This window comes from Mycotypha africana, assembly GCF_025528875.1.
Source record: "Mycotypha africana strain NRRL 2978 chromosome Unknown BDF20scaffold_9, whole genome shotgun sequence".
In the NCBI taxonomy this organism is placed as follows: Eukaryota; Fungi; Mucoromycota; class Mucoromycetes; order Mucorales; family Mycotyphaceae; genus Mycotypha; species Mycotypha africana.
Window position 1 is genome coordinate 308,967 of NW_026515733.1, and position 22,356 is coordinate 331,322.

Consider the following 22,356-nt stretch of genomic DNA (forward strand, 5'->3'; position numbering starts at 1 on the left):
CAGGCATAGTTGGCAAATTTGTAGAGTTTCCGTTCGATACTGTCAAAGTTCGACTGCAGACACAACCCTTTGACCGACCTTATTTTAATGGTCCATGGGATTGTTTTGTTTCTACTATTCGCCAGGAAGGGATACGTAGCCTTTATTCTGTAAGTATGTTACGGGAGGAAGTTAAATACTGTCATATTGATCGATAAAGATTACTGATAAACGAACTTTTTTAGGGAATGTCATCACCACTTGTAGGCTCTATGGTTGAAAACGCAGCATTATTTGTAGGATATCGTCAAGTACAACGATTAATCCGTCATTACTCAGCAACACCTAGTGAACGAGACAGATATAAAAATGTTCCAGAGGACAAATTACCCCCGTTATCGCTTTCGCAGCTTGTTTTTGCTGGTGCAGCATCGGGTGGTATTGCATCCTTCGTACTAACGCCAGTCGAATTGATCAAATGTAAACTACAAGTACAACTTGTGAGTATGGCAGCAACGCAGGCTATAAAATTCAGCGGACCATTCCACGTTATCCGTCATGTAGCTCAAACACATGGAGTCAGTGGGTTTTACCGGGGCTTTTTAGCTACACTACTTCGAGAAGCAGGTGGTGGTGCTTTCTGGTTTGGTGCTTATGAGTATACATGCACACAATTCATTAAATACCATGAGCAGAAATTGGGGCGTAAAGTAACCAAAGATGAACTCTCAGCGCCTGAATTGATGCTAGGTGGTGCTCTCGGTGGTATGGCGTACAATGCATCTTTATTCCCTATTGATGTTATCAAATCTCAAATGCAAACAGATGAGCAATTATTGTCATCCAAGGGTTCATCACAACGCTCTTTTGTTCAGACTGCAAAAGAAATATATCGCGGAGGAGGCATCAAGGCTTTTTACAGAGGCTGTGGCATTACTGTCGCTCGTAGTGCACCCACCTCTGCCATTATTTTCCTTACTTATGAGCTTCTTTCTCGTCATTTCGGATAGTTATTGTAAGAAAATACCCATTTATTAACCTTTTGTATGTATATATAATTTAAAATTACCAACTATTAGTTCGCATTTGTTCACATAAATCTCGATTAGACTTTTTGTATTATATCGTTATCCCTATAACATGCTAAGTGGTAGAGCCGTTTCTCGGGCAAAAACCATGAATCTGATTCAGAACGTCACATTATTCATGCAAAAAAGTTAAAAAGAAGCAAAGACCTGCCTTTTTCACTTTGCTCCCTTTTCTTCTAATCTCACTCTCTGACGATATGACGAATATAGATAATATTCCTACCGAGATCCTGTTACAATTAGTAACTTGTTTATCTCTCCAAGATATACAGCAATGTCTAACTACTTGTCAGAAATGGAATAATGTATTCAAATATGCATTTTACAGTTCCGTTACAATTCATAACTCCAAACAATTTGATAAATTTATCAAAGCAATAAAACAATCAGCAGCTCGACGACAGCAAACGGCAGATGATGAAACACACATTGGACACATTGTGAAGGAGCTTTATTTCTGTAAAGACCGTCATACTTGCGTTCTTGGCCTATTTGAGGAAAAGATCATTATCCCTCATTCTTTTGCAGAACAGCTTTCTTCGCTTTGTCCTAACCTAGAAGCGCTAGACCTAGGCTCAGCAGAATGGTCATCATTCAATTTCCATAGTAATTTGAGGAACTTGAGGCGACTAAAACGGCTACCTAGCATTTATAAAACGGAAAAACTGCCTTTTTTACTGTGTCTTGGTGAAGGACTCACTAGTTTAACGATTGAGGGCACTTTGTTAAGCGAGCTATTGTCACAACATTGTTTACTCAACACAGTTTTATCCTTTGTACCCAATCTTGAAGAGCTCATTTTAGGGAAAGAGGATGAAGAATTGAGCCCCAAGGGACAAGACTTAACACTTAGAAAACCTACTTTGGCAATCGAGCATCTTGAATGTATACACAGTCTTCTGTCCAAGCTACGGGTACTAAAGATTCAAGGCTGTATTGACGCAAAAGTTAGCGAGAGTAATGAACAGGCATTGTTAAAGCAATCGCGTGCCAGCATTGCTGCCCTTAATATCCACACTTTCGTTTTGAACACGTCGGCGTCCTCACATGAATGGCTGATCTACATTGCACACAAGTACCCTAATTTGCGTGAGCTAACTATATCGATAATGGAAACATCTCACTTAAAAAATGTACGGGTGAATAACAGTTTTGAAAGTGAAACATACCATAACCTGGAAAAGTCCTCATTTCTATACCTCCTCGACAAATCGAAATATCTAAAAACCATCATTTTATCCTGTACACTATTGGATAATTGGCTAAATTCTTCGTTTCTCCTACAACTACAACAATCATGTTATGTAAAGGAAATGCAGCCTCTAAAGCACAAAAATAATCAGATGCAGAGCTTTTCACAATTGATGGTAGCTGTTAAGTATGGCAAAGAGTTTTTAACAACGTTAGAAATTGATCAATGGAGATTCGGTGTAAAAATAGATCGCATTCTGGAGCAATTGAAATTTTTCGAAAGATTGACAGTATTAGAATTAAAGAGTGATTCGTACCATACAGAATACGACTTGCATAATATCCTTGAAAGCTGCTCGAAACTTGAAGAGCTCAGTCTGCAATGGGGAACGCTCGTTACTGTTAGTACTGACATTAATCGTACCAAACGTAAACAGATGCAACACTATAAGTTACGGTCCCTTCGCTTAACATTCATTGCTTTTCGGTCTGAAGATTTTACGTACTTGGCGCAAAAATGCCCAGCAATAAATTACCTTCTACTGTCTAAAAGTAAATGTATATGCCAGCTCAATGAACAGCAATGCGTGATAGACATTGCTATGCCCTGCCACTCTTTCAATTTTGTAGGGATCGACAATGTTCGACTCGACTGTCCTTCTGCTACACTCTTTTATCCAGCATTATCGAACTATCTGCGACTCATATCTATTCGAACCGAGAAATGGCAGCGATGGTATCAGCATATACGATATCTAAATCATTCCAGTATACCCAAGTTAGAACAACTGGATCCTTACGAAGCAGCAACAATAAGCTCTTACTTTGCAGATATGGAAAAAAGGCGTAGTAATAGTAGTGCACTGAATGAACACGATAGTGTTTATAACGTGAATAGACTGAAAGTGAATAATCTGCTGAAGATGGATTTACTCTTTGGTTATGTAAAATTGCGTTGTGCTAAGGTGGAAAGTATTCAAATAGATGGAAATCCCAATAGATCTTTCAGATGATCCCCATTCCATTCAGCTTGTATAAGCTTATAATCTGTATACCTTAACCAACTTTATAACACTGAGCAAAGCTGATCCTTGCAATAAAAAAAAATTTAGTAGCAATTGCATCTTTATTACATCAGGAAAAAGCAAAAGGAAGAAAAAAAAAAAAAAAAAAACTACAGAGATACAATTTACATTTGGATATTGAATGCGCAAAAGACTTGCAGTAGTTGGACAACATACTTAATTCTAGTTCTAGATGTCAATTTTCAATTATTGAGAACACATGTTGACTAATACTAGACCTGAAGCTTCAGGGTGATTGGTGGTAATGGTATTAAGGCTTTGTTCGTCTAAAGTGTTCCTATCTTTGACAAGCAGGGCTTGATATCTTCTGTCACGACGCACCAATTGTTGTTGTTGTTGTTGTTGTTGTTGAGTTTTACTAATATCTGACAGTGAAAGCAGCATAGCATCATTATTACCGTCATTTTTTGAAGAAACAAGCCTGATGTTCACAGTAGCTTGATAATCAGGACCATGAGGGAGAGGATTTTCCGCACTACCACCGGAGAAAGCAGCATCAAGCATATGAACATGATTGGCAATCTTACCCTTGGCAGCAGAGGGGATGGAGAGTTGAGCGCTGAAGCTGGCAGTCGTGGGATCACTGACATTAGCAAGCGTAGCAACACCGCTGGCACTCACATCGTATTTCTCGACTGACGAGCTGGTATTATTATGTATTCCGATCTGTACAGCAGGCTCGATGTAGGATGCGTTAGTGGAGTGACCAGCAATCAAAATTCTTGGACAGTTAACGTCGACGCCATAAATCTTTGTAACCGCAAACATCTTCTTATACAATCCGATTTGTAATCCAACAGCGTGCCCTAATTAAGGTTGTTAGCCTTTCTTCTTGATTATTTGCTTTCGCTTTAAACAATAAAACCTACATGTGCCATTAAGTGTAGACAGATCGAAGTTAGTTTGTGCGACAGCACCAGCAATGAAAGTGGCAACAGCAATAAGTCCCGTAAGCTTCATATTGAAAATTATTATTATTATTTTTTTTTTTTTGCCAAGATATAGAAAGAGTTTAGAAGAAAATAAAATAAAAGTAAAATCTTGACAGTTTTATTGACTTTATATATCGCTTCATAGGACATGATTTTATTGGGTGAATTTGTTTTAAAAGCTGTACATTTTCTGCATTTCCTGTCAAAAAACGCACGGGCTGCAAAATATGTTTATCCGCGTGTTTTTTAGCTTCATTTAAAAAAAAAGTGTGAAACGGACATTATCCAAAAGCCATTGTTCTAGCAGAGAATTTGTGTATTTGCACCTTAGATAAACTATTAAAGGCAAAAAAACTTACAGCTATAACAATTTATCGCAAGGCAAATTGTTATCGCTTACAGAAGCTGAGGCTTCGGTGTTTTGGCAGTAGACGAAGACAAGCATAGTTTTATCCGTCACAAATTCTTTGTTGGGTTTTCTAAAAAGCAGCGTAAGAAATGGAATTTTCTACTTCATACTATTTAAGCTTATACGTGTAACAATAAACCTATTGATTAAACATTACAGAATAGTTGAAATTTTCATCTGTTTACCATACAGTCTTCGAGCAGTGTGTTGACCTTTGTACAAAGGAAACCATAAATTCACTTAAACGCAACATTTCGAGTCACGTTTTTGCTTGCCGCCTTTAGTATCAATATGAGGAGCTCCAATGCTCGTTCAATTCTGTGGTATACCAGCAATTGTTGAAACGCCTACTTCTCGAACTCTCTCACATACTATCCTGGGAGCCATACCATCTCTCACAGGATGAACACCACACCTGCAAATAAGTCCTTACGAACGCTCTGTATGTAAACCAGTCTGCCTGTTCTCCAACCAATCATATGATCCCAATGATTTGAATCTTATCGTTGTTCGAAAGCGGAATGCCAAGCGTTGACTTGATTTGTTTGATATAGTATCCTTTGCTGATGATGGTGTAGATATGCTTTCATCTGCTGAGGGTGTAGAAGTAATAGTTAGCAATTTTTCTACCCGTAGACGCTTGTCGAAGATGTGCCAGTTATCATACCTGTAGTCGATACTTATGTTCATTCCTTTATCCACAATTGAAACCCAATTTGTCCATGAGTTTTTGAGTAATATCATGGAGTCAGTGGAGCGTGTTTCTATTATCTCATCAGATGCAGCTACTATAAAGTCAGAGAACATTACGGTATTATTGTTGCCACATTCATCTAGGCACTGTAAATCATTAAAATTAAAAGTTTAGTAAGATAAATATTGTATGTGTGGAAATGTACACTTTACGAGCACTGCGTTCAACTTTGTCTATTGTGGTCATGTAGTAAAGCAACTAAGAGAAGAAAGCTCCTTTCGTTTCTCGCTTCTTCTTTTTATGTAGTGCACGATGTAACTGAGGTATTTGCTTATCATTGGAAATTGATAGCGGTTATAAGTTGATGACTATAAACTTTAGTGTCTTTACTATTCTTCAAATGAATTAAAAGAAGAAGAAGAAGGAGAAGAAAGATTCATTGCTGATCGAGATTTATTGGGACGCGTATGCTAATCATTAATTCCAGGTTCAGATGCTTCACATGTCATTCCTTATACCTCAATCCTCTATCTTGTTATATACTGGTACTTAACCTATATCAGATGCAGTATAGATAGACCGTGGTAAACTGTATTCTTTACCTGGTTGTACGTACTCGAGTATTGTAGATGTTATCTCACCAAACACGTCAATACCTCGTTTAACTGCACCTTTGAGGATTGACCAAAAAGCTTTCAATTGGGTTGAGTTCTGGAGAGTATGGAGGAAGATACATTGTCCTATAGCCTCTAGCTTCTATCATACTTGTTATCTCGTGCGAAGTGTGGACTGGTGCATTATCTATTGAAATATAGAAATTGGTCATATCAGGAAACTTATCCATTTCATCCAATGCTTTAGAAACGAATCTCATGTAATGGCCAGTAACGGTTCCCTTGGGCATATTACTTTGCTGCAGGCTTCCTTCTCGTCTTACTACCATCAACCTTCACTTTTTGGAGCCTCATAGGCTCCCTTATTTCAATTGTTATAACATCGTTGGCTTAGACAAAGTGATGAGATACTTTTGCGAGAATCCCAACTATTTACAGTAAGCACAGAAAACACGAAAAAGGCTTTTATCTTTGATAATAAACATGACTTGGTATTAGCCGGGTAAACTCGTTGGTGCTTAATATTGAAGATGACCATTAGTCAAAATGGCTCACAAAACAAGAATGACAAGAAATAAATGCAGCAACAGAGCGTGAAAAGAAACACCTGCCTCAAGGAATGAAAAGTTACCTTGAGGCTTTGCCAGAATCCGACAAAATCAACGTACTTTTCAACTACTTGAACGAACAGCAGATAAACCCTAATGATTACCGTGGGCTTTATTTACTGACAACGCTATTGTACAGTCTTGATTTTGATTAGGATATCCTACTTGCCTTTAAGTAACCAAGGAGAAAAAGGCATAAAGCGTAGGATTTGGGTAATAATTGACTGGGCATTTGACGGAAGCAATTTAAAAGTAGGAATGCCTTGCTTTTCAAAAGATCAAATAAACACTTTGTATTTACCAGCTCTATGATACTTCCTGTTTGATAATTTATATGCATATACTCCAACATTATCACTATTTACTTTTTTTTTTTTTTTTTTTTTTTTTTTTTTTTAAAAAAAAAGCTTCTTTTTACTTGTAGAATCTCCAAGTCCCTGGTCTTCCGTGACCAACTCAAACCTCTTGAGCAATGTGGTAGTTTTTTTAAGAAAATTAGAATCCGAAGCGATCTGCATCTTTTTTATGTATCGAAAAGAATGAAGGAGACAAAAGGGCGTCTATGATATTTGTTTTATATTAGTCTTACTTGATACTCATAATTTTATTCCTATAAATTAAATTTAGATACAACAAGGGGTTCTTTTTAACTATACAAAGAGATGCGAGAGATAATTTCATATATAAAGGTATGCATGACAAATCAAAATAGAATGAGAGTAAAATGCCCTCCGATTTTATGGCTAATGTTGCTGCTGATGATGTCGTTGTTGCGTTTGTGAATCCGGAAGTGATGAAAACTCCCAAGGAGTCATTAAAAGCCCCATCATTGATTCATTAGGCGAGTCAGGTATAGCAGGGTCCATAGGAAAAGAAGAGGAATCGATCATCATCACTGGATATTGCTGTTGTGGATAGTATTGCAGGGCTGGCTGTTGTTGTTGTTGTTGTTGTTGTTGTTGTTGCATAATTGACATTGGTATCATAAATGGTTGGGTATTATTGTTACTACTATTGCCTACGCCGCCGCCACTACCATGCATCATGGTAGGAGCTGAAAATCGATTATAATTCCGTACGGCCATGGCATGTAAACTGCTACTACGTACAGGTGTAGATTGGAGAACAGTGTTGGGCGACGGTGACGATGGAGCTGTAGAAGGTGGAATGGACGGAGCAAGCGTATGGTGTTGTTGTTGTTGTTGTTGTTGTTGTTGTTGAATTGTGTTCGAAGGAGGAATAGCGTTATTATTTGGAGAGGGAGCAGCAGCAGCAGCAGCATTTGGAAATAGATCAAAAAGATCAGGCGGTGTATTACTTGTCAATGTGAGTTTGCGTAAGTTTGTGTACGGTTGACCAGGCGCACTGTTTCGATTGATGGATCTTTGCTGTGAAGGAACGATGAATTCTCCAATGGAAGAAGCACTTCGCCTCAAACTTCCAGCCCTTTTCCGGGAAAGCGATGTTGTACGTCGAGGAGCAGCCGTCCATGAATTCCTATTGCTCGCTTTGTTACCGGTATTACTGCCATTGCTTCTACCACCGTAATCCAAGTGATGATGACCGGCTTGGTGATGTTGCTGAAACGGAGTAGCAGTAGGAGAACTCGGTTGAGAGTAGCTTGTCATCTGCCGTTGTTGCACTTGTTGCTGCATTTGCTGCGTCTGTTGTTGCTGCTGCTGCTGCTGCTGCATTTGCTGCTGGTAAAAGTACGGTGATTGTTGATAAAGGGACCCTAATGAAGGTGCTGAAAGGCGATTATTGGCATAGAGTGTCCTGTTTGTAGATCTTTGCTGATTCACCGTCCCTACGACTCCTATGGTGGGTGATGCTTCAGCACTGAAAGAAGCACTGGACTGCACCAAATAGGACATATCCGATGATGTGGAGGGAAAATGTAAAGAAGAGCGCGAATGTCTTTTCCTGATGGAAGGTGCCGGAATATTGGGACTGTGTGGTGAGTTGAGCGCCGACGCCATGATCAATGGTGAGGAACGTGTGGACGAGGTATTCGACGGCGAGTTGAGATGTATATCAGATCGGTACTGACTGTTCAGAGTCATCGATGGCTGGTGAGTAGTTGTTGAGCTTTCCACCTCCGTTGAAGGTGAGTTCTTTATCAATAACTGTATCAAAGAGGAGGTTTTTCGATACATCTCTTGTATAAACTCTGCCGAAAAACTTTGGTAGCTGGTTGTTGTAGTCACCAATGCACGCTGAATAGTTATAGCTGCAGATAAGCAATAAATAATCTGCTGGTGGCCTCGTATGACTTTGTAAAAGGAAGCGATCCCAACAGTTTTCACTAGACGGTCTACCATATTTGCAATGTAAAAGGAAGAGGAGACACAATGAGACATGTACGGCTCACAGAGCTGCTTTTGAACGTCATCATTCAGGGCGTAAGTTCTGTACAAGAGAATAATGGTTAAATGGTATATTAAATGAATGAAAGACAATTGTAGGTCATTTTCATCTATTGATGGTATACTAGCTCCCAATTCCGAGAGAGTGCTTTCTATGATAGTGAATTTCCTTTGCATTTCTTCGTCATGTCTGCTGTCATTGTCTTCATGGCTTACATGATTGTTGTTGTTGTTGTTGTCGTTGTCGTCGTCACTCTCGGTTTTGGTACATTGACTGTATTTAGAGCGCATAAACCGCAACACAATCGCCATTGTCTGTACCGTTTTTGAAAGTAAATAAAACTTATTGGTTATATCGACATCAGCATTAGAGTCGTCAGAAAATGGACTTGGGAGATTCACAGTGCACTGTTCTTCCGAAAACTTCATTTGTAACCCAAGCTCAGCACTATCAGAAAGGGGGGGGGGAAAAGGATACCTTGCGTATTAGATTATATACAATCTTCTTTGTCAAAAACTGTTCCAGTGAGTTCTTTATTCACCTCATCAATACATCATAGGCATACACGGCCCAGAATGTTCTCCTTCGAGTTTCTAATTCCTGATCTCCTGCGGTAGGTTGTGTCTCTCGAGGTGCCTCCTTGGGGAGACCAAGATCATTTGACATTTTGATAGCCAGCCGCAAAAAAAGTTTTGTTCTCCAGAAAAATCCTGGGCGGTGAAGGTATTCTTGATATTTGACAAGCAAAAGGAATGCTTGGATGGTGGATAGTCGTGGTACATCTGCGTATAAGTCGATGAGGCTGAGAGCCGTTTTGTAAAATGACCAGCCTGGTGGGTCTTTGTCAGCAACAGTTGGCTGCTGATGCTGTTGAAGGGATGGAGTGAATTTTGACGCTACTGCGTACATGGCATTCAACAACAGAGAAGGCTGTTGGTATCGGTTGAAAAGTGTTCGATTCACGAAAGGAATAGAAGGATGTATATGCTCGAAATAAGCCTGGATCAAGTCTACTCGTAATGCGTTCGAAACTGTTGGATCCATTGAAGGCGGCGGTGGTTCCGAATTGAGATTTGAGTTTTTGTAAATAGGTTCGATTCGATCTATACGAGCTGGAAGATCAGGTGTATACAAAGAATGACCAATGGCTGTCACATCCAGTATGTCAACAGTTTCAATGGTTGGATTACTGTTACTGCTACTGTTCCTATCTATATTTTCTGTCATACCTTCAGCTGAATAGTCTGACAAAGTTTTATTTAATGGATGCTGATATGATGACTCCAACACTTGTAATACGCTGTCGATGGTTTTCAATCTTGTTTCAAATGGTTCGAGGTATTTCTTGGGAGGTCCTCTTTTGGGTGTCACGTTTGAGAATATACATTCTGTTGAAGATTTTTGGCATCTTGAACAAGGTTGTGCACCATCACAACGTACCTGTTGTTGTATGTGATCAAAAGTCAAAATCAACATTAGCTATACAATTTTAGGAGTTCCGGGGAGGGGGGGGGGCAAAAGAGCTGAGGTAACAAAAATAGCAATAAAACAAAATGGTTCAGGTGAAACTTGACGAGTTGGAAACTGTCAAAAGCCCAACTTCAAGCATAAAAGACATATTGGAGCGATCCATTTTTTTAAGGAACAACGAAAAAGAAAAAAAAAAAATCAAGGTACAACAAAAAGGAGGAATGATAATTTTGTGAAAAAAAAAAAAAAGTTTTTTTTTTTTTCGACATTACCTTTCTTTTGCGACATTCATCACATGCACGACTTACTTTGTTTCTTTTGACTCCACTGTTAGAAGATAGTCGGCTCTTACGTTCCGATAATTCTGGTGTGGATGGTACTGAGTCTTCCATTCTAGCATTGTTTTCCCTTTTGTTCACGATATACTGGTGACCTAATTTTCTACTGCGTTTGTTCGTATTTCTTGGTAGATTTATATTTTCTGCGGCTCAATTGCTTTTTTTGGGACTGATAATTTTTTTTTTTTAGGCTTATTGGCTGTATCGAAAACGACAATGTGATAAAAAATGAAAAGGATAGCTAATGATACATAAATAAGTTACAGATATACAAGAATTCCACTAAAATATACGTTTAACAATACTGACGGGAGCCAAGTAATGTAAAATTTAAAGTTTTTTGTATGTACTTTTGGTTGCGTAAGTACTGGTATGAAAAGAAGGGTATATAGTTGGGATGAAGCTGAAAGAAAAAGTGAACAAAAAGGAGGCAACACACAACTTTTTTTTTTTTTTTTTTTTTTTCTTTATGTCTCTTGATGGCTCTTGTCGGTTTCAGGCAAGTTTCCCTTCCAAGCTGAGTTATGTTTAAAATCAGCACGTTTTCTTAATTATATTGTAATAATTGTAGGCCCTGTTTTATCCAAATGTTTGACTCGACTGGATAAATCATACGTTAAAAAAACCCTTCCTCTTTGTATGTTACTGTGTACGTTATCGATCTATTGATGAAGGGCCTTCTTTTTGGGAAGGCATGAAGATGTTTCTTGATTTAATTTATTTTTCTTACAATGCCCTGAGCTGATTTTGAAGACAGTTATCATGTAGTTGATACCCATGAGCTTCTAAAATCTTTCGCGAATAATGCCCACACCACTCCCTACTTTCTTTCTAGAAACACACACAATCGGGTCACCGGCGTCTCTATCTCGGATAACGGCCATCTCATTTAGAATCGACTCGTGTTTGAGTATGAAATCATTATTCTACCATGAAAATTGTAGACCAGAATTGCTTGTCAAAAAGCTTTACATTATGCTGAGTTAAACGATCGGAAGAAAGACAACGATTCCATCACCTAAATTAGACAATGTTACTAATAGTACGGACCATGCTTACAATAGGGAATCGATTTATTGTTAGTTCACGGATTTTACAACAACATGTGAGGGCATTGAAAATAGGCAATCCGTCTGAATCAGATTTAATTAAATTTTATGGATGATCTAGGTTCTCAATAGCCCATTATACAATCGCAGTTGAAAAAAACGGGTTAAAAGGAAGAAAAAAACGCATTGTTAATTCATGCTGTTTACATAAAGGTCGATTCTAATGATAAGCCACTACCTTATTCATACAGAGACAGTATCAAGAAGAAATCGGTGATTACATTGCAACCGGTCGGCAAAGCTGCAAGTCAATTTTTTTTTATTATTTTTTTTTTTTTTTTTTTTTTTTTTTTTTGACAGCAGTGGTGACCTTGCGGGCACAACGCTGACTTTTTACCCCATACAATCCAGGACCTGAGTTTTTTCTTTGCTGGCTGCTGTTGCTGCCCACATAAATCTGTTTAATTTCCCTTTCTTTTCAAACAGTTATACGAATCCATGTCCCTCAGTTTATTCACAAAATCAGCACTAGCCTATTCAAAGCAACCACTTTCAGCAGGGGGTCTCAGCCCCATGAAAACTGTGATAGCTGCCACTTTCCACACCAATCAACATTGTGCTGCTTCTGAAGCTGCTCAAACAGAGATGAGAACCCCTGCTGCTCCAACTTCCTCATCGCAATGGACAGTCCATTCTATTCGTACAGGTGTCATTGCTCGTAAGAAAGGAATGACCTCAATATGGGACGAATCGGGTGCTCGTTTACCTGTTACTATTTTACAGGTAGAGTACAGTTCAACTTGATTCATCTCCTCCAACAGGAACATGGCAAATAACAGAAAGCATAACAGTTTAAGCTGCAATAATATTGATTGATTTTTTTTTCTTTGCTATGACGTTTCTCCCTAGTTGCAAGATGTTGTGGTTACAGATGTTCGAACAGAAGATAAACATGGATATACTGCTTTGCAAGTGGGATGTACACCTAGGAAAGAAAAGAACGCACCTAAACCACTCATAGAACACTTCAAATCATTAGGCGTGGGGTTACGTCAAAAACTATTTGAATTTCGAGTGACAAAGGATGCTATCCTCCCCATTGGCACAGAATTGAAAGCAGAGCATTTTGTCACCGGACAATATGTGGATGTCACAGCACCTTCGTAAAGTTTTCTGATTTGAAATGAAATATTTGTATAAGAATAACGAGAGAATCAATCACAGTTTGCTAACATGTGTCCTGTAGAATTGGTAAAGGTTTTGCTGGTGTTATGAAAAGATGGAACTTTAAAGGTCAACCTGCTTCCCATGGTACTTCCTTGACACATCGTTCAGCTGGTTCTACTGGCCAGCGTAAGGTAATTTTTAATGGGGGGGGGGTTTTTTGTCATCTTTCTACTTTAATGGGATGTCGATTTCTCAAAAAAAATATCATGTTTAACCTCTAATGATTCTTCTTTACTCTACAGTGGCCAAGTAAAGTCTTCAAGGGTAAAAAGATGGCTGGTAGACTGGGTGGAGAAAACGTTACAGTGCAAAATTTAAAGGTTGTGAAAGTGGACCCTGAATTGAACTTACTCTTTGTTAAGGGAGCTGTCCCAGGGTTTGACGATCAATTTGTAAAGGTGAAGGATGCAGTGAAATTACGTGGTGAGAAGTTGTTTCCTAAAGAAGCTATCCCGCCACCCTTCCCCACTGTTCAATAGAAACTACTTTTTTTAATTGTAATATAAAATGATTCCGTCATCATAAGAAAACGTACAAAAAATAAAAAAGAAGCCTTGTATATTTTTATTCTCTCTTTGGAACAAAACACTAATACACAATTTTTTACACAGATAAGACACATTATTTGATACATAGCGCATTAGGAGGTGAAGCGACGCCATCTTCCTTGTTCAAAGGAGCACTGGTGAAAAAGTACGTGTAAACCTTATCCTTTGCTGAATCCTCAGCCAACTTTTCCAGATCAAACATCTCACCAATAGGCATACCGAACCCACCCAGAAAGTAGGAATCTGTAACGCATCTCATGCAAAATTAGTTTTTCTAATCATTCCCAACGATAGCATGGTGCACGTGTGTTGCCTTCTATGTATATATATACTTACGGCAGGAGGTTGCCCAGTCTGTAGGCGGGAATGCTTCAAAAGGAAAATTGTCCGAAGCCACGGCTGCAAAATGGTGATCCCAAACCCATCGAAAAGTCTCTTCACAGGCTTTTACGCCTGCACACGAAGGATGCTCCAAATCCTTGATCCTTTCTGTCACCTTCTCACCCAGTTCCTCGTACATTTTCATCCAGCCTGTTCGTACGAGCAGGATGTCGCCTATTTCAAATGTGACTCCTTGCGCTTTAGCTACTTGGTCCAGTTCATCTACAGTAATTTCATATCTGTCAAATGGATCATACAAAGTATTATGCTCTGCTGCCCAACGACCATAATCAAGAAGGACAGCACGGCCTGCTATACCGCGACGGGCCATGTGATGGATAGCCAAACGTCCATTCGATTCTGAGTTGCCCCCCCTAGCCACTACTACTTGTTCAGGTCGAATGCCATTGTAAAATTGACCTGCAGGAAGATGAGCCATATGGCGAAGACCGTCCCATTGAGTAGAGGATTGTGTGTTAAAGTTATGATAGCAGTCGTCATAAACGAGACCGTTTGGATCGAGGGATTTATACTCATGCTGTACCTCGTATCGACCAAACAAAGCTGGCTTGGGACTTTCGAGCTTCCAATTCAAAGGGAAAACAGCTCCCCGACGGATGCATTGAGCAGCCTTTTTTGTAGTCATTTCAACAGAAGAGCCAAGTCTCTTTCATTAACATGGTTCCTGCTCACCTTTTCGCGTATTTTATGACGTTTACCTTTTGAACCCTCTCTTCGGTTAAAAGATTCAAGGTACCATAGTTATCATCCTCACCCCATAAACCCCAGGCTGTATGTGGAGGGTACTTGGGGTCAATGGGTAATTGATCATAGGTTGGAAGAGTGTTCTTTTCAAAAGTCATAGACAGTTGGATTGTTGGAATTAATTAAATTGAATTGAAAAAGAAAGAAAGAAAGAAAGAAAAAAAGAATAGAAAATTGAACATATCCATCAATTGAATGCTTGGATTGGCGGGTAATACAGCAACCATAGCTGACTATGCGTTGGATAGGCTAAACAAGTAAGCCATCTATTTCCATGTAAACCCATGTCAGTCACATCAGGTAAATCTATATTGTATTCCTAAGGCGATCCCCCGTGAGAATGGCACTTTGTCAGTTGAAAAAGAAAAAAAAAAAAGTGGGTATAAGCCCTAATAGTGCGCCCCTTTATTGATGAGTGAGTGATGTGTATGCGGGGGGGAATATTTTTGTACGTGTAAAACGAAGGATAAAAAGATTAGCCCACTTCCGATGATACTACAGTGGCGGTTAAGGTTGTTCTTCCTGTTCATCCCTTTCCTGTATAAGTTGTCTTTGCTTTTCTTGTTCTTCTTTTGGTATCTTGTCAAGGTATTGACCGATAAATTTGTTCATACCAAATGCATCGACCTGGTCATTGCCTCCAAATAATTCCTTCAAATTGGCATCACAGTTGATAATTTTCTTATTCGTCTCGCTTTGTAATCCACGTTGTTTGATGTAGGCCCATATCTTTTTAACAGCTTGGGGCCTCGTACACTGGAAATAGATAAAAAAAGTCAGCTTCAGTTGCGCTTTTTTACTCTCAAGACGGACGAAGGGTTGAGCCTATCTTACATAATCAACGCTAACAACATAAAGTAGTGGTGGAAGTACTTTGAAGATGGGCCATTTTGGACTTCGTTTTACTGGTTCCTTCTCTGTCTTTTTCTTTCTGGGAGTAGTGGGTTTCTTGATGGCTGACTGCGTTGTCTTTGGAATCCTGTCTTTTTGCACGACTGGAGGAGAATAGGCTTCTTGTTGCACCTTACTTTGCTTTTCTTGGAAAGTTAAAAATACTGATTCAATGACGCCGTTTATCTCTTTTTTTATAGAGTCTAAGCTGGTGGCTCTTTTCGCCTCAAGAGCTTTACGAATTTTTTTGGTCGTAACAGTGGAAAGATCCGATTGTCTTAAAATCTCTACGTAGCATTTTGTTAGGCGGGTTTAAGAACGAGATGGCAGGCATTCAACTGACTTTATCCTACCCCCCATCGGTTATCTCTTAATCTGCAAGAAAAACAGTTTGCTAAAACAATAATTACCTTCAATATCTGCTCTATATTGTTCCGCCATTATTAAAAAACACAATAGTTTGTTAAAAGATGGAGTCGATCGCGAGATGACTTGAGCGCTTAATTTTATATGAGAGAAACGCACTTCAAAAAAAAAAAAAAAAAAAGTCTCGCTCCCCCCTCAAACAGAGTCGTGTTTTGGGAAAAGAAATTCCATTGAATGGCCCCCCTTCCAACAAAATAGGCCGTACCTTTTCCTTCATAAAATTCATGGATAGTTTCTTCACAGAAAAGAGAGCCTGGGGGTATTCACTACGGCTGCCTTTCCTTGCCTAACGAACCAGAACCCCATTGTCCACTTCTTCCCATTCTTGCGACCACGAGTGACTGAATATTAAATCTGATAAGATTTTGTAGATAAGCATTGGGTGCAAGACAAAAGCAATGACCGAGCAGCCATTTGCCTGTTCGTTTTCCGCTTCACCCTCCATAGCAAAAAAACTCTCTTTTCGAGTGGGGGGAAACATACATTTTCAAATGCGCCTCGGGACATACACTATTTCGTCAGTGTTGAAAGAAGATCGTCCCCGCCCTCAAACACACCCCTCCCCCAATATCATTGGTTTGACAGTCCGGTGAGATGATTCCTACGTAACAATAGTACACGTTTTTTGCTTTTCTTTGTTTCCTTTTTCTTGCAAAGAACGCTCCTCCCATCGCTGTAGAACAGGGGACAAGAAACTACAATGTCGTTTCAAGCAGCAGCATTTGCATTTCTATTTCCTGGAAATGCCATGACAAACTCTCTACTGGCAACTGCCTATATATCCATCTTTCCCAACCTGCTTTTATACTTTGTTCCTCCTGACATTGACACAGGCGCTTTGAATGTGCTGGTCAGCTTTGCCGTCGGTAAGAGATGAAAAAAGGCAGACATCTATTTTCGAGAGGATCGGGCAAGTAGCACTCAAACTCAGTCTCTTTCTCCCAATTGACCTCTTCTTTTACAGGCGGGTTGCTTGGCGACGTTTTTCTTCATTTATTGCCTCATGCCTTTTTAGGAGAACCTACAGAGGAAAATGCTGTGGTGGTGGTGGACAATCAAAAGAACGTTCTCATAGGGACTGGTATCTTTGTTGGGTTATTCTTTTTCTTTTTTATGGATAAAATGATGCGCGTTATCAACGGTGGCAGCGGTCATCACCATCATCACCCCCTTCCTGCCGAGACGCACGAGCACACACACACCGATCCTATCACAGCCGCCGCCGGTACGACGACCTCTTCCTCCGCATCATCGCATCGTCGTGTGGAAGTGCGCCAACGCAAAAAGACCAGTGAGAAACAAGTCGTCCAGGGCGAAAAGGCGTCAGCGAACAACAACAACAACAACAACAACAACAACAACGGCATCAAGCTCAGCGCTTACCTCAACTTATTGGCAGACTTTACACACAACATGACCGATGGTCTCGCTATGGCAGCGTCGTTCTACGCCTCACCCGCGGTGGGGGCAACGACCGCGGTGGCCGTTTTCTTTCACGAAATTCCGCACGAAGTCGGTGATTATGCTATTTTGGTCCAATCCGGTTTCAGCAAGCAAAAGGCCATGATGGCCCAATTCACCACGGCGGTGGGTGCTTTCTTGGGCACCTTGATCGGCATTTTGATCGAAGAAGAGGCTCTCTCGAACAAACTGCTGGATGCCACGATGCCTGCGGTGGGCTTGATGGGCACCGATGTGACGTGCAGTGATTTGGTGATTCCTTTTGCAGCCGGTGGATTTTTGTACATTGCCACGGTGGGTGTGATCCCTGAATTGTTGGCCATCACAGGCAATGCAAAGAAAGATAAAAAGCAAGCCTTTGCCGAATTTGTGGCGATGTTTATTGGTTTGGGCTTGATGTTTCTTATTGCTTGGAATGATATCCCCGCCTAGAGAGAAAATAAAAGCATCTATTGTATGTGTATTGTAGATTATAATAAAAAGTGCCCCACTTGTCTCTAAAAAGAACAGCACACACACATTTGAAATGAGCAAAGATTGTTTATTGATGTTTCATGTTTTTTAGTATTTGTAACAAAAATGTATTTTCTTTTCTGTCCTATACATTTTTTATAGAGAGGAAGATGGAGGGAGGTGATTCTTTATGACAAATAAATTATGGTATTTAGTTTGAAGGGTATCTTGACAGGGAAATCAGTCATCATCACTGTCGCTTTCTTCTGATTCTTCAGACTCTTCATCGTCTTCTACAGAGAGAGTGTGAGGAAAAAAGAAGGATAAGAGGATGAGCAAATGTTACACAGCAAAGAAATAAGGAGTACTTACTGAAGAGAGCACGTAATGACATTGGCTTTTTGGTATGATTTGCAGGGGGTAATAGAGAAGGATTTGCGTTTGTAGCTGCTACAGAGGTGGAAGACAAAGAAGACGGAGGAACGGGACCGTTCGTACTGGCACCTAGGGAAGGGTGCTGAGGAGAGGGAGGCTCCGAAGTATCAAGCCCTATCACAATATGCTCGGCTAGTTTGTCAAAATCTTCATCATCATCGGAGTCAGTCTCGCTGCTGCCGCTGCCGCTGCTGCTGCTGGCACTTTCTTCTTCTGAGCCTATTTCTTCACTAGCGGCTCCTGAGCAGGCGGCGGCTCCTGAGCGGGGAGAGGCTTCTGAGCGAGGAGAGGCTTCTGATCTGGAGGCGACTTCTTCTTCTTCTTCCTCACCTGAAGATGAAGCTTCGCTGTTGGAACGACTGCTGACGTCGTCGTCTTTAGACAACTTACGGCGCTTTACATTAGCCACAGCGCATGCAGGCACGGGCGGTGTACTAGAGCTCAGCGATTTAAGACTGATAGGAGTAGCGATGGGGGCAGGCGGATGAGACACGGGAGAGGCAGTTTTGAAAGAAGATGGGCTATCTAAATGACGGATAGGAGCAGAGGCCATTTTCACCTTACGTTTTCTGGGATTGACGGGTGACTGAGGTTTGAGCGCCGTGCTTGGGCTATTGGCGGGTCGCACACCAGGATTTCCATTTCTGTGATGGTTGCTGTTGTGATGGGTGGTGGCACCTGTTGAAGAAGGCGTGGGTGTGGGAGGTAACGCTAAAGTGGGTATCTGAGGGGGTAAAGGTACTCTGTGATTACTGGTATGGTTGATGGGCGTGGGAGGGAGGCTCAGTGGGTGGGTGCTTGCTACAGGTTTGTTTGTTGTTGTTGCTGTTAATTGCTTGGAAATTGGTGTTACCACCGCTGCTGCAGGCGCTAGCAGCGTGGGAGCTGTAACTTCTTCAAACACCTCCGAAGTTTCTGAATCGGATGGACTGCTGTCATCATCCGAATCGCCATCCAAGATATCATCCATATCTTTGGAGAGATCAAAGTCAAAGTCGTCGTTGTCATCCTCCATGGCTGTTTCAGGTTGCGATGGAGCGGCGGTGGTAGAAGGTAGTGTGGTGGTTGCTGTAGAAAGTGGTGTATCATAGGCGGGCGCCTGTTGTGGCGAAGGCTTCGGCGGAAGATGCAGCTGAGTGGGGAGAGGAGGGAGTTCCAGTTTTGAATGTGGAGGCGTTTCATCTGCCATGCTGATGTAAGCCCCTTGTCTTTCGATCGTACAAGTCTAAGGCGCACAAAAATAAACAAAAGCAGTTAAAACGAGTCTAGACAAAACAAATCAAAAGGGGGGCGGGGGCGGAAAGTTTTCTTCCTACCATGGCTTTTTCATCAAAGATAAGGATACAATCGTTGAGGCTTGGGGCTTCTGTCATCTCAACGTCAAAAGTCTATAGGTAGAGTGGGCAAAAAAGTAGATAATTTAGAGCCAAAAGGAAACAAAAACAAAACTACACAAAACGCGTGCAAAAAAAACCTGAAACATGAAAGGCTTACCCCGCTTTGAGATATGTCCAGTTGGTACTTTTCTTTCTCTCTCTGTAACAACTTGGCTTCTCTCTTGAACACCTTGGCATCGGATTTTTTCGCGTCTATGAGCAAGAAAAGATGGGTTTCAATCATAAAGTATATTTTTATGACGAATATATCTACAGCTTGGTCTATACTTACGCTTCACTTTGTAGAACTTTGGTGCTTTCTTTTTGATTTTTGCATCAAATGATTTCCCAAGTACTATCTTATAACGACCTTTTACTACCAAATTGAGAGGCAACATACGGAACGAAGAAAGGGGGGAACAGAAAAATCAAAGGGTGACAGAAATAAGTTGAGCAAAGACGGGTCAAACGTATAAAAGTAAAACTCAAGTGCTTAGACTAAGGTTTCAAGGGTAATATAACAAACAGATGGCGATGACTAACTGAAAGCAGAACTAAAGATGAGCAGATGTAAGGAGAATAGAAGAGAGAAAAAAAAAAAGTTACCTGGTTTCATAACAGAACAGAACCCACATTTATAGCATTATCATGCTGAGGTTCAATTTGTCGCTATGCAAGTCACTGACGCCATCCGAGGTGGGGCGCATTCACCTTATCCTCTCTCTCACCTTTTGAACAAAAGTGGGGGGTGGAGGAGGGGGGGGTGGGGGCGTTAGCAGATGAAGGCATCTAGAGAGACGCATTGGGACTCTCTATAGATAACCGTCATGAACGGCTTGAATTTTCAAACATATTTTTTGTACCCTAAGTTGTCTAAAATAGACTGATGCATGGACTATCCTGGTCATGGGGGCAAAAGTTGTATAATCATTGATGGACCATGGCAGGCTGTATTTTTTATAAAAAATATGCTGACTATCTTTTGCTCTGTTTCTTATGCGTGCGTATCAAAGGCTGAGACGAGGGAAAAACTGTTTGTCTAACCCGTTCAAGTGAGTGGGGCGCGCCCCGCTGTTCAGGCAAGCCGTTCTTTTTTTTCGATTTTTAGAAAGCAGTCCTAGGCCTCTATGCTTCACTTAAAAGAACACTACGACAACCTATCGTCGACAATAGACACATCCTTTTGTTAGGGGTGGTTGCTTTTTTTGTACTTTATATGAAAAAATCAAAGGACGGAAGATGAAAATGCTTCAAAGTGATGTTATTTTATGATCATGATGAGAAAAGAAAGGGTTTTCCATTCGATGTTTCAGTGAAAAAGACGCTCTATGACTATAAAAGAAAGGGTTTTTTTTTTTGCAGGCTCTCCCCTCGATTTGGTTTTTACTCTTTATCGTTTTTCTATTGATTACAACAGGAGGGTAAGCGTTTCATTATCATTTTAAGCTTGCAAATACAACGATGGCTCCATCTACGGCAGCAGATAAGAATGTCGACAAGGCAAATATCAAAAGCGTCAGCGTGTTCTGTGGAGCTGACAGCGGTGCGGATCCTGTGTTTGAGCAAGAAGCTGTTGGTAAGACATGTGAGAATCAAGAAATACGACCCACTCAAAAATGTACTCTTTCGCCTTGAGGAATGTGTAATGATGACATTGATGTAACTACTTACTCTAGAGCTAGGGAAGATATTAGCAGAGAATAATATCCGATTGGTGTATGGTAAGGATTATCTACTGCTCTCTTCCACAGCAACGAGAGAGTCGCCTCCATTCACAATGTCTATTTGTATTTACTGGGGGGTTGGGGGGTTGGGTAGGTGGTGGAACTGTTGGCTTGATGGGGGCAGTCGCTCAATCGGTCTTTAAGAACGGTGGAAAAATAACTGCTGTTGTGCCTGAACCGATGCTCACGTTAAGCGATGAGCAACTTTGTGAGCCGACAGTTGTTCCTGACATGCACAGCCGTAAACGCCGTATGCATGACGAGAGCGATGCTTTCATTGTTTTGCCCGGTGGCTTTGGTACCATGGAAGAAATGCTGGAAATGATCACTTGGTCTCAACTCAACATTCACTCCAAACCCATCATTCTCGTCAACACTAAAAATTATTTCACACCTTTTGACAGTTGGGTTAAGCTTTGTGTGAAAGGTAAGAGGACGTCACTCTTTCATGTCGTCTAGCTGCCTCACTCAATCGACCGCCTCCTCCGTTCATTTTCTTTTTTTTTTTTTTTTTGGGTGTAGAAAACTTTATCAAGTCAGATAACGCCAACATATTTGTCCTTTGTGAGTCAAGTAAGCAAGTTCTCGATACCCTAAACAAATACAAAGCACCCGAAGCACGCTATGTCATCCATTGGAAGCCTTCTGAACGAGACACTCTGGTTTAGTTATCGTTACAGGCAATGGCAATAAATGTATGGATAAAAGCTGAAGGCCGTCCTCTATTTTTTCATTGAGTAAACCCATGGTCATGACTCTTTTGTTTAAACCATGATTTTTGAGCTAAAAACACTTGCGCAGGAATTAGGTTTGTGGCGCATGTATGCTTTCACAACGGGGTGGGG

At 40.6% G+C, this 22,356-nt stretch overlaps 11 protein-coding genes across 11 annotated transcripts; 5 read left to right on the forward strand and 6 right to left on the reverse strand.

Annotated features, from left to right (window-relative positions):
* Positions 1-59: 59 nt before the first annotated feature.
* BDF20DRAFT_685190 (mitochondrial carrier domain-containing protein) lies at positions 60-1,127 on the forward strand. The gene is made up of 2 exons (XM_053076028.1): positions 60-149; positions 225-1,127. The coding sequence occupies exon 2, from the start codon at positions 228-230 to the stop codon at positions 987-989; it is 762 nt and encodes a 253-aa protein (XP_052933306.1). The 5' UTR covers positions 60-149; positions 225-227; the 3' UTR covers positions 990-1,127.
* A 115-nt stretch (positions 1,128-1,242) lies between these two features.
* Positions 1,243-3,397, forward strand: BDF20DRAFT_885037 (uncharacterized protein). Its single transcript, XM_053081906.1, has one exon. It carries the CDS (start codon positions 1,265-1,267, stop codon positions 3,269-3,271), a length of 2,007 nt encoding a protein of 668 aa, XP_052933307.1. The 5' UTR covers positions 1,243-1,264; the 3' UTR covers positions 3,272-3,397.
* Positions 3,398-3,404: 7 nt separating this feature from the next.
* BDF20DRAFT_885038 (uncharacterized protein) lies at positions 3,405-4,336 on the reverse strand. Its single transcript, XM_053081907.1, has 2 exons — positions 4,213-4,336; positions 3,405-4,149 (listed from the first exon to the last, which is right to left on the reverse strand). The coding sequence occupies exons 1-2, from the start codon at positions 4,301-4,303 to the stop codon at positions 3,530-3,532; spliced, it is 711 nt and encodes a 236-aa protein (XP_052933308.1). The 5' UTR covers positions 4,304-4,336; the 3' UTR covers positions 3,405-3,529.
* A 777-nt stretch (positions 4,337-5,113) lies between these two features.
* BDF20DRAFT_824886 (uncharacterized protein) lies at positions 5,114-5,491 on the reverse strand (the record flags this gene model as incomplete). Its single annotated transcript, XM_053077928.1, has 1 exon — positions 5,114-5,491. The coding sequence occupies one exon, from the start codon at positions 5,489-5,491 to the stop codon at positions 5,114-5,116; it is 378 nt and encodes a 125-aa protein (XP_052933309.1).
* Positions 5,492-7,104: 1,613 nt separating this feature from the next.
* BDF20DRAFT_961538 (fungal-specific transcription factor domain-containing protein) lies at positions 7,105-11,217 on the reverse strand. Its single transcript, XM_053084949.1, has 6 exons — positions 10,710-11,217; positions 9,509-10,407; positions 9,242-9,414; positions 8,188-9,169; positions 7,728-8,136; positions 7,105-7,505 (listed from the first exon to the last, which is right to left on the reverse strand). The coding sequence occupies exons 1-6, from the start codon at positions 10,827-10,829 to the stop codon at positions 7,344-7,346; spliced, it is 2,745 nt and encodes a 914-aa protein (XP_052933310.1). The 5' UTR covers positions 10,830-11,217; the 3' UTR covers positions 7,105-7,343.
* A 962-nt stretch (positions 11,218-12,179) lies between these two features.
* On the forward strand, positions 12,180-13,621 carry BDF20DRAFT_961541 (translation protein). Its single transcript, XM_053084950.1, has 4 exons — positions 12,180-12,607; positions 12,734-12,987; positions 13,071-13,182; positions 13,294-13,621. The coding sequence occupies exons 1-4, from the start codon at positions 12,323-12,325 to the stop codon at positions 13,528-13,530; spliced, it is 888 nt and encodes a 295-aa protein (XP_052933311.1). The 5' UTR covers positions 12,180-12,322; the 3' UTR covers positions 13,531-13,621.
* On the reverse strand, positions 13,622-14,881 carry BDF20DRAFT_885059 (uncharacterized protein). Its single transcript, XM_053081908.1, has 2 exons — positions 14,700-14,881; positions 13,622-14,611 (listed from the first exon to the last, which is right to left on the reverse strand). Exons 1-2 carry the CDS (start codon positions 14,841-14,843, stop codon positions 13,916-13,918), a joined length of 840 nt encoding a protein of 279 aa, XP_052933312.1. The 5' UTR covers positions 14,844-14,881; the 3' UTR covers positions 13,622-13,915.
* On the reverse strand, positions 14,826-16,183 carry BDF20DRAFT_885061 (SWIB/MDM2 domain-containing protein). Its single transcript, XM_053081909.1, has 3 exons — positions 16,047-16,183; positions 15,580-15,923; positions 14,826-15,501 (listed from the first exon to the last, which is right to left on the reverse strand). Exons 1-3 carry the CDS (start codon positions 16,075-16,077, stop codon positions 15,253-15,255), a joined length of 624 nt encoding a protein of 207 aa, XP_052933313.1. The 5' UTR covers positions 16,078-16,183; the 3' UTR covers positions 14,826-15,252.
* Positions 16,184-16,762: 579 nt separating this feature from the next.
* Positions 16,763-17,955, forward strand: BDF20DRAFT_824531 (Zinc/iron permease; the record flags this gene model as incomplete). The annotated part of the gene is made up of 3 exons (XM_053077902.1): positions 16,763-16,928; positions 17,027-17,287; positions 17,390-17,955. 3 exons carry the CDS (start codon positions 16,763-16,765, stop codon positions 17,953-17,955), a joined length of 993 nt encoding a protein of 330 aa, XP_052933314.1.
* Positions 17,956-18,047: 92 nt separating this feature from the next.
* Positions 18,048-20,386, reverse strand: BDF20DRAFT_885070 (uncharacterized protein). Its single transcript, XM_053081910.1, has 4 exons — positions 20,080-20,386; positions 19,906-20,000; positions 19,728-19,799; positions 18,048-19,636 (listed from the first exon to the last, which is right to left on the reverse strand). Exons 1-4 carry the CDS (start codon positions 20,183-20,185, stop codon positions 18,260-18,262), a joined length of 1,650 nt encoding a protein of 549 aa, XP_052933315.1. The 5' UTR covers positions 20,186-20,386; the 3' UTR covers positions 18,048-18,259.
* A 765-nt stretch (positions 20,387-21,151) lies between these two features.
* Positions 21,152-22,347, forward strand: BDF20DRAFT_885076 (cytokinin riboside 5'-monophosphate phosphoribohydrolase LOG). Its single transcript, XM_053081911.1, has 3 exons — positions 21,152-21,508; positions 21,606-21,938; positions 22,034-22,347. The coding sequence occupies exons 2-3, from the start codon at positions 21,626-21,628 to the stop codon at positions 22,177-22,179; spliced, it is 459 nt and encodes a 152-aa protein (XP_052933316.1). The 5' UTR covers positions 21,152-21,508; positions 21,606-21,625; the 3' UTR covers positions 22,180-22,347.
* The last annotated feature ends 9 nt before the right edge of the window (positions 22,348-22,356 follow it).

Bases quoted from the DNA above. Each gene is read 5' to 3' on its own strand.
- BDF20DRAFT_685190 (XM_053076028.1), top strand. From the start codon at position 228: ATGTCATCACCACTTGTAGGCTCTATGGTTGAAAACGCAGCATTATTT.
- BDF20DRAFT_885037 (XM_053081906.1), top strand. From the start codon at position 1,265: ATGACGAATATAGATAATATTCCTACCGAGATCCTGTTACAATTAGTA.
- BDF20DRAFT_885038 (XM_053081907.1), bottom strand. From the start codon at position 4,303: ATGAAGCTTACGGGACTTATTGCTGTTGCCACTTTCATTGCTGGTGCT. The intron at 4,150-4,212 runs GTAGGTTTTATT...AACCTTAATTAG, and splicing joins GTCTACACTTAATGGCACAT to GGCACGCTGTTGGATTACAA.
- BDF20DRAFT_961538 (XM_053084949.1), bottom strand. From the start codon at position 10,829: ATGGAAGACTCAGTACCATCCACACCAGAATTATCGGAACGTAAGAGC. The intron at 10,408-10,709 runs GTAATGTCGAAA...ATACAACAACAG, and splicing joins ATGAATGTCGCAAAAGAAAG to GTACGTTGTGATGGTGCACA. The intron at 8,137-8,187 runs GTTTCAGCAACA...TTACGGTGGTAG, and splicing joins AGTTCTCCTACTGCTACTCC to AAGCAATGGCAGTAATACCG.
- BDF20DRAFT_961541 (XM_053084950.1), top strand. From the start codon at position 12,323: ATGTCCCTCAGTTTATTCACAAAATCAGCACTAGCCTATTCAAAGCAA. The intron at 12,608-12,733 runs GTAGAGTACAGT...GTTTCTCCCTAG, and splicing joins TACCTGTTACTATTTTACAG to TTGCAAGATGTTGTGGTTAC. The intron at 13,183-13,293 runs GTAATTTTTAAT...TTTACTCTACAG, and splicing joins GTTCTACTGGCCAGCGTAAG to TGGCCAAGTAAAGTCTTCAA.
- BDF20DRAFT_885059 (XM_053081908.1), bottom strand. From the start codon at position 14,843: ATGACTTTTGAAAAGAACACTCTTCCAACCTATGATCAATTACCCATT. The intron at 14,612-14,699 runs GTAAACGTCATA...ACTACAAAAAAG, and splicing joins CCGAAGAGAGGGTTCAAAAG to GCTGCTCAATGCATCCGTCG.
- BDF20DRAFT_885061 (XM_053081909.1), bottom strand. From the start codon at position 16,077: ATGGCGGAACAATATAGAGCAGATATTGAAG. The intron at 15,924-16,046 runs GTAATTATTGTT...AATGCTACGTAG, and splicing joins ATATAGAGCAGATATTGAAG to AGATTTTAAGACAATCGGAT. The intron at 15,502-15,579 runs GTAAGATAGGCT...ATCTATTTCCAG, and splicing joins ATGTTGTTAGCGTTGATTAT to TGTACGAGGCCCCAAGCTGT.
- BDF20DRAFT_885070 (XM_053081910.1), bottom strand. From the start codon at position 20,185: ATGTTGCCTCTCAATTTGGTAGTAAAAGGTCGTTATAAGATAGTACTT. The intron at 20,001-20,079 runs GTAAGTATAGAC...TCTTGCTCATAG, and splicing joins AAAGTTCTACAAAGTGAAGC to ACGCGAAAAAATCCGATGCC. The intron at 19,637-19,727 runs GTAGGAAGAAAA...TGTGCGCCTTAG, and splicing joins TCTTTGATGAAAAAGCCATG to ACTTGTACGATCGAAAGACA.
- BDF20DRAFT_885076 (XM_053081911.1), top strand. From the start codon at position 21,626: ATGGGGGCAGTCGCTCAATCGGTCTTTAAGAACGGTGGAAAAATAACT. The intron at 21,939-22,033 runs GTAAGAGGACGT...TTTTGGGTGTAG, and splicing joins GGTTAAGCTTTGTGTGAAAG to AAAACTTTATCAAGTCAGAT.